This window comes from Coenobita brevimanus, chromosome 56 (assembly GCF_032717465.1).
Source record: "Coenobita brevimanus isolate Jiangsu-jjx chromosome 56, ASM3271746v2, whole genome shotgun sequence".
Classification (NCBI taxonomy): domain Eukaryota; kingdom Metazoa; phylum Arthropoda; class Malacostraca; order Decapoda; family Coenobitidae; genus Coenobita; species Coenobita brevimanus.
The window spans coordinates 609,622-625,000 of NC_137009.1; the positions used below are offsets into that span (position 1 = coordinate 609,622).

The following is a 15,379-nucleotide window of genomic DNA, read 5'->3' on the forward strand; positions in this document are numbered from 1 at the left end:
ATCATTCATTCTGATAATACAGTATCACCTGCATTACTAAAATTATATGGTACACTGATAATTCTGATAGACCAACAACAATATAATACAGGTATATAACACATTACATTAACAATAATTCATTCTGATAGCTCCACCTGCATTAAACATAGATACATCATGCACAAATTATTCATTCTGGTGCACCACTGCCATATACGTGCTGACAATGAACCTACACGTGGTGAAGTTTTGCATACTGGATGGAGCAGCGCAGCATCCACCCAGGAGCCAGACTTCCTCATATTTCTCAGCACCCTGCCGTGAGAAGAATCCTGGTTTTACCCTGATGAGGCACTGTCTACCACAAGGGGGCACAAGAGTACTGTACTGCTTGGCCAGCTAAACCGGAACTAAGTGTTATGCTGGATGTTTTTAGGTCGACTTCTCGTCCTAAAGACACCAGCGACTGAGCGGAGTCCTCTTTCTAGACCGGAACTAGAAAACTTACAAAGGAACAGGGCATAAAAACTTGGCAGGACACCTTAACACATATATTGCCTTAGTCCAACTTCCCTTACAATATACACACAATTGTGCACTAGATGTGGAACGGGCATAGTGACAAGCTAGTTAACAATAATACACTAGCAAGTTGCACGGACACTGTGATTATACTTGAGTTATTGTACAACAGAATATTACAGAGGGATGGTGACACCGTTCATACAGTCTATCTCCTCAGTCTTTGTATAGCACACTGGTCTGCTGCACTTAGGTATCGCCACGCACTTGTATATTGCTCTAGTCCTGGGAACGTAGGCACTGACACAGCACTCTGAGTATGTTAGGTTGGAGACACTCTTTCTGGTGGTGTTCCTGTCTCTCTGTCTTCAGAATTTACGGGCACCGTCACTTCTAAGTCTCTGATACAACACTGAGATCTCACTGTGTTGTCACTGGGCTGCCGATGTCTGGACTTAGTCAAGGTGGCACCCGAGAGTCGGAGGGAGCCCTACAGGTGAGCTCTCCCGCAGTAGGCACGGGACAGCTCTTGGGGGCATCCCAGCCCGGGCGCATTTCTGGTCCGGGGTGCAGAGAGGCTTGTCAGGGCCTCGACCTGGTGAGGGGCCCTTGGGGGTGGGGCTAAACAGCGTCAGGAGTCAGGCCTGCTGCTTCTTTCTCCGGGCAGAGGTCCAACGGTGAATGGGTCCAGGGCAGTCCCGCCCTGGGGTCCGAGGATTGTCCCTGGGAGGCCTGGGACTGCGGTCGCCTCTAGGCTAGGGCACCGTCAGGGGTTGGCTGCGGCACCTTGTCTGAGGGGCGTCCGTCAGGACCTGGCGTCGTCCAAGGGCAGGCTGGAGGGCGTGGATCCCGCCTTCAATGATCGGGCCTCGCCACCACTGCTGGAATGGCAGCACCTCCGGGGAACCACACGTGGAGGGAGAGACAGAAGGGCATCCTGTGCGGCCGCCGGGTGGAGAGTGGGCCGCACAAGGGACCTTCTCCTCCGGGAGAACCCTCGGGACCGTGGACGAAGGGCGTACAGTGGTTGTCCCCTCCCCGATGCATATAGTGGTCGTCATCACAGTTCCACAGCCCCTTGGGATAGCAGCAGAAGGACGTACAGTGGCCATTCCTTCCCCGGCGAGTACAGTGGCTGTCGCCGCGGTGCTGCTCCCGAAGGAGGAAGAGGCAGATGAGAGACATACAGTGGCCTTTCCCTCCCCAATGTGTACAGTGGCCTTCGTCGCGGTTCCACTCCCCCTACCTTTGCCTGTTGGTGTGCATACAGTGGCCGTCATACTGAGGTGGGCTCCAGATGTGGCTGCAGAAGAAGGACATACAGTGGCCGTTCCTTCCCGGACGCATACAGTGGCCGTCGTCATGGTGCTGCAGGCGGAAACAGCTGAGGAATGTACAGTGGCCGTTCCCTCCCCGGTATGTCCAGTGGCCGTTACCGCGGTGTTGCCTGGGACCAAATCTGGAGCAGTCCCACCCCGATCCTGACGAAGGCTGGTCCAGACGAGATGTAGTCTCCCATCACTGTGACGTCGTGGTTCGGTGAGTTGAGGAGAAGAAGGACATAGGGCCGGGGCGTACCTGGGTCCGTCTCATTCCAAGTCTGCATCGCGTTTACCTGGCCCGCTGTGGTGTCCTGGGGTGGGGGTGGGGCTAGGGCTCCGTAGTGGGGAGGGAGGTTTGATGGCGGGAGAGAGCATTTCACTAAGCAACAAAAACATTAACAGCAACTGCATCATACCAAGACCCATTATGCACTACTAATTCATTCCTCTACGCCACGTGCATCACAAGGGACACATAACACAACAAAAAAGTCTCTCCTCAACTCATTCACTCCAGCCATGTTTATTCTCATGTTATTTTTACTTCCACAAAACGACTGATTCAGTTTAGGACAGGCCTGTGGTAATGAACGGGTTAATGTTGTTGTTGTTGCACCAGGAGATTTGTAATTTAAACCTGGCGGACTACAGGTAGAAATCGCCCAGCTCCTGCCGTCTACTGTCCTTTTGAGGGGTTTGGAAAATTGGTTCTTGGGTGGACACCACAACTGCTCCACCCAGGGTGCACAGTGCCATCATGTGTAGGCTCCTCATTTCCTGTGATCTGCACCAACACGCCATTATTTATATATAGGCTACAGTATATTATAAAGAATGGCTTTAACGTAAGAGAGGAAGGATGGGACTGGAGTGTATTGGTGTTGTGATGAGGAGGAGAAGATTGAGATGGTTTGGGAGGAAGGATGGGACTGGAGTGTATTGGTGTTGTGATGAGGAGGGGTAGATTGAGATGGTTTGGGAGGAAGGATGGGACAGGAGTGTATTGGTGTTGTGATGAGGAGGGGTAGATTGAGATGGTTTGGGAGGAAGGATGGGACAGGAGTGTATTGGTGTTGTGATGAGGAGGGGTAGATTGAGATGGTTTGGGAGGAAGGATGGGACTGGAGTGTATTGGTGTTGTGATGAGGAGGGGTAGATTGAGATGGTTTGGGAGGAAGGATGGGACAGGAGTGTATTGGTGTTGTGATGAGGAGGTGTGGTAGTAGTAGTAGTAGTTGTTCCCTAGTCAGTCTGGCCCAACAGCCCCGAGTCCCTAAGGAAGGCCACGGCCGAGACCGGGCTTTCCCACAGAGCTCTCAAGGAGTGTATGTTGTGTTGTTGACGTAGGTGATTGTGTGCAATGCAGTCTTGCATAATGTGCTTAATAGTATGGGGTGCTGTGTTGCATATTGTGTGCAATGCAGTCTTGCATAATGTGCTTAATAGTATGGGGTGCTGTGTTGCATATTGTGTGCAATGCAGTCTTGCATAATGTGCTTAATAGTATGGGGTGCTGTGTTGCATATTGTGTGCAATGCAGTCTTGCATAATGTGCTTAATAGTATGGGGTGCTGTGTTGCATATTGTGTGCAATGCAGTCTTGCATAATGTGCTTAATAGTATGGGGTGCTGTGTTGCATATTGTGTGCAATGCAGTCTTGATTAATGTGCTTAATAGTATGGGGTGCTGTGTTGCATATTGTGTGCAATGCAGTCTTGCATAATGTGCTTAATAGTATGGGGTGCTGTGTTGCATATTGTGTGCAATGCAGTCTTGCATAATGTGCTTAATAGTATGGGGTGCTGTGTTGCATATTGTGTGCAATGCAGTCTTGCATAATGTGCTTAATAGTATGGGATGCTGTGTTGCATATTGTGTGCAATGCAGTCTTGCATAATGTGCTTAATAGTATGGGGTGCTGTGTTGCATATTGTGTGCAATGCAGTCTTGCATAATGTGCTTAATAGTATGGGGTGCTGTGTTGCATCCTGGACAGGCATCACCGACGGAGTCATCCTGCCTCTTCTGATAACTCAAGGGGGCTGGATGGTGCCCACATCTCAGCCTGGCCAGGTGGACCCTGTCCTCATGAGGGAGATAGGATTCAGAAGGGTGGATATCAGGAAGCCATACATGCAGCTGTGTGTTGTCTTTAAGTGACTGAATGGAGCGGCGAGTGATTTGAGCATGGATGTGCTTCTGGAAGCTGGTCTGAGGTGGGCGATGGGGGGGAGATGACAGTATTTGTGTATGGTATCGTGTGCTGAGTGTTGTTTTGATGTTCCTTGGTGTGTGTGGATGTGCTGCCATGTAGTGTAGTGGATGTTGTGGGTTTGTGGAGGCTGCAGCAAGAAACTGGGTGCCTCTCATGTCTAGGTTATCCTTGACTTTGAGGACTTTGGTTTCTTGATGTAGGTGGTCTGTGGGTGTAGTATCTGTGCAGCCTGTGATTATTTTTAGGGCCTTGTTCTGTATGGTCTGTAGAGTGTTGTAGTGTGTTTTGGTGAGGTTAGAAGCCCAGGCAGGGCTTGCATAATTCATCACTGAACGTATGTATTGTTTGTATACTGTGGTGGTGGTTTCTTCGTTGTGTCCAAATGTTGTATGGGCAAGTGATCTCAAAGCATTGAGTCTTGGTGTTATTTCATTTTTAATGTTTGTGATGTGTTGTTCAAATGATATTGATGTATTGTATGTTAAACCAAGGATTTTGTGTGTGTGTGTGTGTGTGTGTGTGTGTGTGTGTGTGTGTGTGTGTGTGTGTGTGTGTGTGTGTGTGTGGTAGGGGGGTGTTGTTTATGGTGAGGTGTGGGATGTGACTGTGTTCTGCTGTTCAGTTTGTGAGAAAAGTCACTGTAGATATGGCTGGGACTATTTTGAGTCTGTTTGTGGTGAACCATTCGTGTAGTGTGTTGAGGTAAGGTTGAATGTTGTGTGCGGCTGTTTGCGTTTTGGTGCGTACATGTAAGCGTTATGTCTTCTGAATAGGAAGTTATGTGTACAGTATCTGTGGTGTGTGGGTATGTCGTGCATGTATAGGTTAAAGAGTGTAGGGGACAAAACAGATCCTTGGGGGACACCGTTTGTTAGATGTTAGAAGACTGACCGGCAAATGTTACGTGTGCACATCTGCCTGCTAAGTAGTTTGCCAGCCATCTTTTTGTGTTATTGTGCATGTTTGTGTTGAATATTTTGTTTGTGAGGTTGTGGCGGGGGATGGCATCAAAAGCTTTGCTAATGTCTAGTGTGACTAGGAGTGTTCTGTGTGGTGGCCTAGCTGAATTCATGCCATCGAAAACTCTCTGTGTAACGTCTGTAAGAAGGGTGTTTGTGGAGTGTAGTGGCCTAAAGCCATGTTGTGACTGGGCTAGGGGAATGTGAGGTGTGACTAGTTGTAGTACCAGTCATTCAGTGACTTTAAAGGGGGTGCAGAGGAGTGTGATGGGGCGATGTGAGGAAGGTAACGTGGAGTCTTTGTTGGGTTTAGGGATTGTGATGATAATGCCTGATTGAGATGGTTTGGGAGGAAGGATAGGACTGGAGTGTATTGGTGTTATGATGAGGAGGGGTAGATTGACATGGTTTGGGAGGAAGGATGGGACTGGAGTGTATTGGTGTTTTGATGAAGAGGGATAGATTGAGATGGTTTGGGAGGAAGGATGGGACTGGAGTGTATTGGTGTTGTGATGAGGAGGGGTAGATTGAGATGGTTTGGGAGGAAGGATGGGACTGGAGTGTATTGGTGTTGTGATGAGGAGTAGATTGAGATAGTTTGGGAGGAAGGATGGGACTGGAGTGTATTGGTGTTGTGATGAGGAGGGGTTGATTGAGATGGTTTGGGAGGAAGGATGGGACTGGAGTGTATTGGTGTTGTGATGGGGAGGGGTAAATTGAAATGGTTTGGGAGGAAGGATGGGACTGGAGTGTATTGATGTTGTGATGAGGTGTAGATTGAGATGGTTTGGGCATGTGGAGAGGATGGAGGATGACAACTGGGTGCATAAGGTGAGATGTGTGAATGTCGGGGGTGGGGTTGCGAGAGGCAGACCGAAAAAGACCTGGGACGAGGCTACACAGGGATAAGGGACTGAACAGGGAAGCTGCCAGAGATCGAGCATCGTGGAGAGCCGCTATGAGGTGACCAAGGCCGACGCATACAAGAAAGTTAGAACCTTTGTGAACGATACATTGATATAAGGGATGAAGAGAATGCACAAGTCGGTATGATCATGAGTGACTTCAATGTACAAGTTGGTATGGTGACGAGTGGAAGAGTTATGAAAGAGTGATGACTAACAGGATGAAGAGTAAGAGCTTGTACCGCTATAAGAGTTGGTTTGGCATGAATATTAACAATTGAATTAATCTGGTGTGAGAGAAAATATTGGAGATTTGTGGAATGGGATGCATAGATTAAGTAGTGGAAACTGATATTCATGACGATAGTGAGTGTGCAGTACCTGACAACTTCCTGTCAGCCTTTGCATATTCTTACACACACACACACACACACACACACACACACACACACACACACACACATTTGTACGGATAAATTTTTCCTTTAACACTTCCAGAACATTTTTTCATAACTTGATGTATTAATCACCTGTATTGTTACGATTATCAGGTTTTGCCACTAAGTAATAATTTTGGCGTAAGTAACGAAAGGTTCAGCAAAACTTACAAGGAATTTCCTGTCAATATTTCTGTGGAAGGTGGCATCAGCGCCGTGCAGGACAGTGATGCCATCTGAGAAGCACTGTGGGCATGGCGGGGCCTTAGGGAAACAGGCACTTGGCATGAAGTTCCACCTGCTGGACATCTCCCTGACGAGGCTGGGTCTGGTGCTGAGGTAATGGTTGAGTGCATCCTGGTCGTGGCGTGGTGGCGGCCATATTGGTCCAGCCTGCAGGATGGCGCTGCCCAGGCCACCGCCAGGCAGTTGCCTCAGCCGCGTCAGGTTGGCCACCATGATCCCCGTGTTGAGGCCAACGCGGCCAGCAAAGGGCCGACTGGGCTGGTCGCGCTGGTACTGGGGCTCCGGAGCCAGAGCCAGGGCCTGATGGGGCGCCAGGGACCAAAGCACTGACCACAGGTCCTCACCAGGACCCAGGAACACTACGTCCGTGTCCACATACACCACAGCGTCTTCGTCAGGCAGCGCCTCCGCCAGAAATTGCTTGGCCCACACACAGGGCCGCCAGTGGTGCCGTAGTGGTGACTGATGCCGTGGCAGCCATACCGGCTGGCGCTCCAGCTGCAGACGCAGACGGTCAGCTTGCAGGTTATGGCTGGCCTTCACCACTTTATGAAATGTGGCCACAGTGTCCGTCAGCACTATGATGCGCCACACAGCTGACCTGCTGAAGTACAGCAGTGTCCTCAGCAGGGTCTCCACCTGCTGTGCCTGCCGCTGCCACGAGTCCCGAAGATGAGCGTCAGGATCACTGGTGTTGGTGTTGGTGTTGGTGTTGGTGTTAGTGTGTTCCTTGTTGGTGTTGGTGTTGGTGTGGGTGTCAGGCGCCTCACACACCACCATCACCAAGGGTGCCGCCAGGGATGGGCTGCCTGTCACCACTGGCTCAGGCACAGTGTACTGCCTCACACCCCCAGCTGGTGACACAGCCGCCTTAAAGACTGTGACCACAGAGAGTAGGGACGAGAGCAGGTTATACACACCCAGCACCATGAGCACGCACAGTACCAACACCCTACCTCGTCTAAACATCATGGTACACAGATCAGGCTTCACAGTACACAGCATCACCATCCCTGCAGTACAAAGCCTCACAGTACAAAGCCTCACAGTACATAGGCTCAGTATATAGCCTCACAGTACAAAGCCTCACAGTACAAAGCCTCACAGTACAAAGCCTCGGTACATAGCCTCAGTACATAGCCTCACCATCCCTGCAGTCTGTGCTCTGAATTACCCCCTTTCAATAAGCTGCCATTTTTCTTTATAATCTTGAATTTGGCTCCCAGTTATCCTATTTTTTGTTTTTTGTTCTTGGAGGGAACAATTTGCGGGCTCCTGGCCTTTGGTTCCTTCTTTCTTGCATTGAAAAACACACCAAACACCACCTTCTTTTGTTGTATTAGCACTCTGTACCTTTTACAACAATAAACATTTCAAATCAATTCAGTTCAAATTTAAAACGCATCTGTCTGTTGAAAACGTTAACGGTTGTGTGAAATTCGAATTCTCCTCTTGCGTCTCCTTGGTAACTATACGTCATTCACTTTAACTTGGCCAAGATTTTCGTCCCTTCGCTGCCAATTTCACGTGGCTCAGTGACTGGAAAAAGACAATGCTCTACATCCTTTCCATAGCACTTCTTCGTGACTAGCATCATATTCTAGTGCACTGATGATGGAGAGATGGCAATTTTAGGCCAAGTTAGTGTAGAAGGAGTATAGTCAAATCTGCCCTTCGATCTGGCTACCGCAAATTGTGTGTGTGTGTGTGTGTGTGTGTGTGTGTGTGTGTGTGTGCGTGTGTGTGTGTGCGTGTGTGTGTGTGCGTGTGCGCGCGCGCTCTTTGTATCCATTCCACAACACTTCGTGAGCAGCAACATATTCTAGTCTTGATTCCTTGCACTTCTTCGTGACTATCAACCATATTTTTGCATCAATCTCTTCCATCTCAGCATTCAAGATGAAGAGATGGCAATTTTACGCCCAGTTGAATTGAAGAGAGTATAGACGAAATGAAAGACATGTGAATAGGGTATAAACGCCATGAAAAACGGTCCTTATGAGATGTTATTATTTAAACAGGTATGGCTAAGATGTCGACAGGTGACATCGGTAATTACAGGTGTTTGTGGTTAATAAGCAGGTGTTTGTAGAGCGTTGACACTTGTTTTGCGTATGTTTGTAAGTTCTCAGATGCATAAGTACGGCCATGGAGCTTGTTTTGTTTAAGTTTCTTGGCTCCAAAATGTTTACTGGGAACTGGAGACTAGTTGTGTTTAAATTTCTCGGCTCTTAAACGTTTATAAGAGCTTGATATGTGTTCTGATTACGTTTCTTGCCTCTTAAACGTTTGTCTACGGCCATGGCACTTGTTTTGATTACGTTTCTTGGCTCCTAAACGTTTAAAAGGAGCTTGGCACTTGCTTTGTTAACGTTTCTTGGCTCTTAAACGTTTAAAAGGAGCTTGGCACTTGTTTGATTACGTTTTTTGCCTCTTAAAACGTTACTGGACGCTTGGCACTTGCTTTGTTTACGTTTCTTGGCTCCTGAACGTTTACCTGGAGCTTGGACCTTGCTTTGTTTACGTTTCTTGGCTCTTAAACGTTTGTATAAGGTCATAACAGCTATTTTGTTTATGCTTTCCGTCTGATTTGGCGGGTGGGACTGCTGATGGTAATGTACAATGGATTTCTTGTATAACTTGACACACACACACACACACACACACACACACACACACACACACACACACACACACAGTCATCATCATCATCATCATCATCATTGGCACGAGAAAAGATTATCTTATTTTCCTTTTGGCGGGAAAGGGGGAAACTTCAAATTTTCCTTGGCAGGTGGGGGCGCTTACCATCCACTCGCTCGATGTTGTGCTGCTCTCGGGTGACTGTTCTTTCCTTTTTTCTTTCTTTCTTTCCTTCCTTCCTCTTCTGTCTTTCTTTCCTTCATTCTTTCCTCGTCCTTCTGCCTGTGGGTGACTCTACACTGAGTGACACACCAAATGGTTTCCTGTACACCGGGAAACCATTTACTACGCTGGGTGGTAACCATATAACCAAATTATGGCTCCTGGTGGTTTAGTGGGTAATTAAGGCGCTCCAATCGGATTGAGTCGGTGAAGGTTTATATCCAAGGGATGGTTGGGGTTTATTGCTCATGTAATGCCACTCAGGAATGAGTGAGGCTGGTCACTCTCATCTTAAATGTCAGGACCAACTGCCTAGCCCCTGGCTCCTACGCTCCTCTGTGGAGAGACAGGATTGGATGATGATGATGATAGTGATGATGATGATAGTGTTGATGATGATAATGATGATGATGGTGATGATGATGATGATAGTGTTGATGATGGTGATGATGATGATGATGATGATGATGGTGATGATGATGATGATGATGATGATGATGATGATGATGATGATGATGATGATGATGATGATGATGATGATGATGACATTCCTACCGAATATTTGAATTCTTTTGTTTCCCAAGATTTTTCGTTCTATTTCCTTTTTCTTCTTTCTTTTTCTTTTTCTTACGATTTAAGAGAAGACGGGATGGTGTGGGGACGGAACCGTATTGAGCCGAACTGGTGTGCGTGGCGGGAAAGATGGCTACGTAAACACCCTCTCTTAATATTAGGCTGGTCTTTTCCTGGTGGTCTCGCTTTCCTGGTCTCGCTCTTCCTGTGGTCTCGCTAGTGTTGTCTATCTATCAATCTATTGCCAGACGCCTCAATCCCGTACGGGGTGGCCACAAACAAATCGCTCCACGTCGCCCTGTCCCCCGCCGTTTCACTGCCCTGCTCCCAACTCACACACCCCTCTCTCATATACTGTACCTCTCCACCCCATCTCATCCTCGGCCTCCCCTTCCCTCTCCCCCCCTCCACCTCACTCACATACACTCTCCTCGTCAGTCTCTCACTCTCCATCCTCTCCACATGGCCAAACCACCTCAGTGTGTTCCTCATAACGCTTCCTATCACATCCACATCCACACCACAACGCTCCTTTATATCCTCATTCGTCAGCCTGTCTCTCCATGTGACTCCACAGGCTCCTCTTAAATAACTCATTTCCACTGCTCTCACTCTTGACTTGTGTCCTTCCAACAACGTCCAAGCTTCACTTCTATACGTTAGAGTTGGTATCACAATACTGTCATGTAGTAACTTTTTCACTTCCATGCTCACTTCCCTGTTTCTTATCACTGCTTTCAAGGAACCAGCAACCTTTCTTCCCTGTTGTACCCTTTCAAGCACTTCACCCTCCAAACCTCCATCCTTACTCATCACACTACCCAAGTACTTAAACGTACTCACATTTTCCAATTCCTCACCATCCATCCTCACTGTACATTCACTGACTTCACCTCTCTCAAAGACCATCACTTTACTCTTCCCTACATTCACCTTCAGATTCCGTTTCTTACACGCTCTCCCAAACTCATCCACCAAGCCTTGCAGCTCCCCTTCGTCTTCACTCAACAACACAGTATCATCTGCAAACAACAGTACAGGGAGTTTCCAAACACTACCCTCTCTCACCAGGGCCACTCCAACATCCACTACCCTACCTTGTACCTCTTTTATTACCCCATCCATGTACAGAATGAACAACCATGAAGACATGACACATCCCTGTTTCAACCCAACCTTCGAAGAGAAAAATTCACTCAGTTCACCATCTACACGCACTGCAGCCTTCGCACCATCATACATACTCTTCACAGCATTCAACAACTTCCCATCTACTACATATATTCTTAACACTTTCCACAATCCTAGTCTATCCACCCTGTCATATGCTTTCTCCAAATCCATGAAGGCCGCATACAACTTCTTTCCCTTCTCTAGAAACTTTTCCACTAAAGATCTAAGAATGAATATCTGATCTACACAACCTCTTCCCTTCCTAAAGCCTCCCTGTTCTTCTCCAACTAATTCCTCTGTTCTTTCCCTAACTCTGTCAATAAGTATCCTACCATACACTTTTCCTATTATACTAAGAAGACAAATACCCCTATGATTACCACACACTTCTTTTTCCCCTTTTCCTTTGTACAAGGGAATAATTATACCTGACTTCCAATCCTCCGGGACTCTTCCTTCCTCCCAGGCCAATCTGCACATCTTCCACATCCATTCTACTACTATCTCTCCCCCATGATTCAGCATTTCACCACACACGCCATCAATTCCTGGGGCTTTCCCCAATTTAACTTTCTTCATTGCTTCCACAATTTATATTCTACTGATTTCTTCCTGTCTTCTCACCTCCCTCCTCCTCCCAGCCATTCCCCAGCCACTTATACTCACATTACTTCCATCCTCTATGTTCAACAATTCCTTAAAGTGTTCTCTCCATCTGCTTACTTTTTCTCCCTTCACTAGTAATCTACCATTTTTATCTTTCACTCCCCTGCTAACTTCACTTCCAGCCTGTCTTACTCTTTTCACCTCTCTCCAGAACATTTTCTTACAGTCCCTCCACTTTGCACTCAAATTCCTTCCAAATTCCTCATCCACTCTCTTCTTAATCTCTCTTACTAATCTTTTCACCTCTCTCCTCCTTTCTACATATAACTCTCTCTTCCACCTCTCAAATTCTTCCACGCCCCTATTTCTCATCCATTCATTGTATGCTTTCTTCTTTTTGTGCCACAGCCTGTTTCACCTCTTCAGTCCACCACGCTGTTCCTTGCACCCCCTTTCGTCCTCCTTTCACCCCACACACCACCTCACATGCTGCACATATTTCTTCTGTGAATATCTTGCACACACCTTCCACGTCCCCCATCTGCTCCAATTCATATTTATCTCAATCATTCGACCACTTCTCTCTTATACTCTGCCTTTTTCTCATCCTCTTGTAACCTTTCCACTCTCCTTGCAACTACTCCTTCCTCTCGTCTTTCTCTTCTTCTATTCCTCCATCTTACTTGAATCCTAATTCTGGCCACCATCAAGTAGTGGTCAGAAAGTCCACTCCCCCATCCTCTATAAGCTCTTGCATCCTTTACACATCTTCGCATCCTTTCATCCACACACACATAATCAGTCATTGCCTTCCTTTCATTCAGTTCACCACCCACCCTTCTCATCACCCGCCATGTATACCTGTGGATCATTTTATGCCTGAAGAGTGTATTGGCTATCACCAACCCCCTCCCGGCACAAATGTCCACTAACCCACTGCCATTCTCATCTATCTCAGCAGGCACACCCCACTCACCAACTATTCCATCCACCTTCACATTCCCTACTTTACCATTCATATCACCAATCAAAAACACTCTCTCATTCCTTCCAAACTTTTCCATGCACGCTTCCAAATTTGTCCAGAACTCTTCTCTCACTCTGCTTGCACGATCTTGCGTTGGTGCATACACACACACAATCGCCCACATTTGTATTCCAACTTTCAATCTTACCCGCACAATCCTTGACCCAACTGATTCATACTCTCTTAAGCTCTTCTTCCATCTTTTACTCACGACAATACACACTCCTTCTTTTGCCCTCTCATTCTCACCTACTCCTGCACATATACCCCATCCATACTCCCATTCTCTCACACTCTCACCTCTCCATTTAGTTTCAGTTACTCCGCATACATCCACTTTCGCACCCTCAAGCACCTGGACAATCTCTCTCTCTTTCACCTCATCATTCGCACCCCTTACATTCCACGTCGCGATCCGTATCATGTCCTTTGTTCGGTCCTTAGTCGTCATCGTTTGGTCAGTCCTGGTCCGAGGCTTTTTGTTCGTCTTTTTAGTTAGCTGTTTTCCAGGGAGGGGCACTAACCCTCCGCCAACCCTTTTAGTCGCCTCGTACGACAAGCAGGGAGACTGGGGGAGTATTCTTGAAAACCTCCCTACCCCCAAGGGAGTAAGTTAGCTAATTCCGTGGTTTTGCTAATTCCGTGGTTTGGCTGATATTTTGGTTTCACGAATTCTGTGGTTTTTAATATATTTCACTTTCTATGCCTTGTCGTATCCCCACCACCAGTACTCTGTCTACCACTACCACTGCCTACTACTACTGTCTACTACCACTAATAGATAGATAAATAGATAGATAGATAGACATATAGATTGATTGATTAACAGATGATTAGATTAATTCAATTTTCTTATGTTAAATTCGCAGGTCTGATTCTCTCTCTCTCTCTCTCTCTCTCTCTCTCTCTCTCTCTCTCTCTCTCTTTTTAAAACTTCTCCGTTCCTCCATTTAAGGCAAGGGTAACCAGCCTCACCCGTCCCTGAGTCGCATTACGTGACCAATTAACCCGAACCACACTTCATATGCACCGTAGCCCACTAATCCACCAGGCGTCATTTAGCTATGGTTTCCACCCAGCGTAGTGAACGGTTCCCGGGTTACACGAAAACCACTTGTTGTCACTTAATGTAGACTCACTAAAGGCAGCACCACATCGAGTGAGTGGATGATAGTCGCCCCCCACATACCACAAAGTTAAGTTAAAAATAGATTTGGTTAGGTTAGGCTTGCGCTGAATGTCTCTCTCTCTCTCTCTCTCTCTCTCTCTCTCAGTCTATCTGTTTATCTATCTGTCTACTGTATCTATCTATTTATCTCTGTCTCTGTCTATCTATCTATCTCTGCCTCTATCTATCTCTCCGTCTGCCTATCTATTATCTATCTATCTATCTATCTATCGCCAGACGCCATAATCCCGTAAGGGGTGGCCGTTTGTCTTTGAGTTAGTTGTTTTACGGGGAGGGGCACTAACCCTCCACCAACCCACTTGTTGACACGTAGGGAACACGTATGGGTTGGTTATATGGTTACCACCCAGCGTTGTAAATGGTTTCCTGGCTTACAGGAAACCATTAGGCTTGTCACTCAATGTAAAGCCACCTGAAAAGGAAAGAGGAGTAATAAAAAGTGACAGGAAAGATGGGAGAAATAGGAAGAGAGGAGGACAGACACAGAAAAAGAATGATAAAGGTGAAGGAAGAAGTAGGCAGCACTACGTCAAGTGAGTGGATGGTGGTGAGAAATAGGAAGAGAGGAGGACAGACACAGAAAAAGAATGATAAAGGTGAAGGAAGAAGTAGGCAGCACTACGTCAAGTGAGTGGATGGTGGTGAGAAATAGGAAGAGAGGAGGACAGACACAGAAAAAGAATGATAAAGGTGAAGGAAGAAGTAGGCAGCACTACGTCAAGTGAGTGGATGGTGGTGAGAAATAGGAAGAGAGGAGGACAGACACAGAAAAAGAATGATAAAGGTGAAGGAAGAAGTAGGCAGCACTACATCAAGTGAGTGGATGATGGTGAGAAATAGGAAGAGAGGAGGACAGACACAGAAAAAGAATGATAAAGGTGAAGGAAGAAGTAGGCAGCACTACATCAAGTGAGTGGATGATGGTGAGAAATAGGAAGAGAGGAGGACAGACACAGAAAAAGAATGATAAAGGTGAAAAAAGAAGTAGGCAGCACTACATCAAGTGAGTGGATGATGGTGAGAAATAGGAAGAGAGGAGGACAGACTATCTATCTATCTATCTATTGCCAGACGCCTCAATCCCGTTTGGGGTGGCCACAAACAAATCGCCTCCAAGTCGCCCTGTCCCCTGCCATTTCACTGCCCTGCTCCCAACTCACACCCCCCTCTCTCAGACACAGAAAAAAAATGATAAAGGCGAAGGAAGAAGTAGGCAGCACTACATCAAGTGAGTGGATGATGGTGACAAATAGGAAGAGAGGAGGACAGACACAGAAAAAGAACGATAAAGGTGAAGGAAGAAGTAGGCAGCACTACATCAAGTGAGTGGATGACGGTGAGAAATGGGTAGCACTAC

General features: G+C 47.0%; 1 protein-coding gene across 1 annotated transcript in view; it reads right to left on the reverse strand.

Annotated features, from left to right (window-relative positions):
- Nucleotides 1–1,259: 1,259 nt before the first annotated feature.
- Nucleotides 1,260–15,379, reverse strand: part of LOC145401590 (uncharacterized) — a 20,618-nt gene continuing 6,498 nt past the window's right edge. Inside the window, exons 2-3 of the mRNA XM_080273783.1 lie at nt 6,515–7,550; nt 1,260–1,400 (exon numbers count right to left, since the gene is read on the reverse strand). Of these exons, the coding sequence (XP_080129909.1) occupies nt 1,260–1,400; nt 6,515–7,550 (1,177 nt within the window). The remainder of the gene's footprint in view (nt 1,401–6,514; nt 7,551–15,379) is intronic.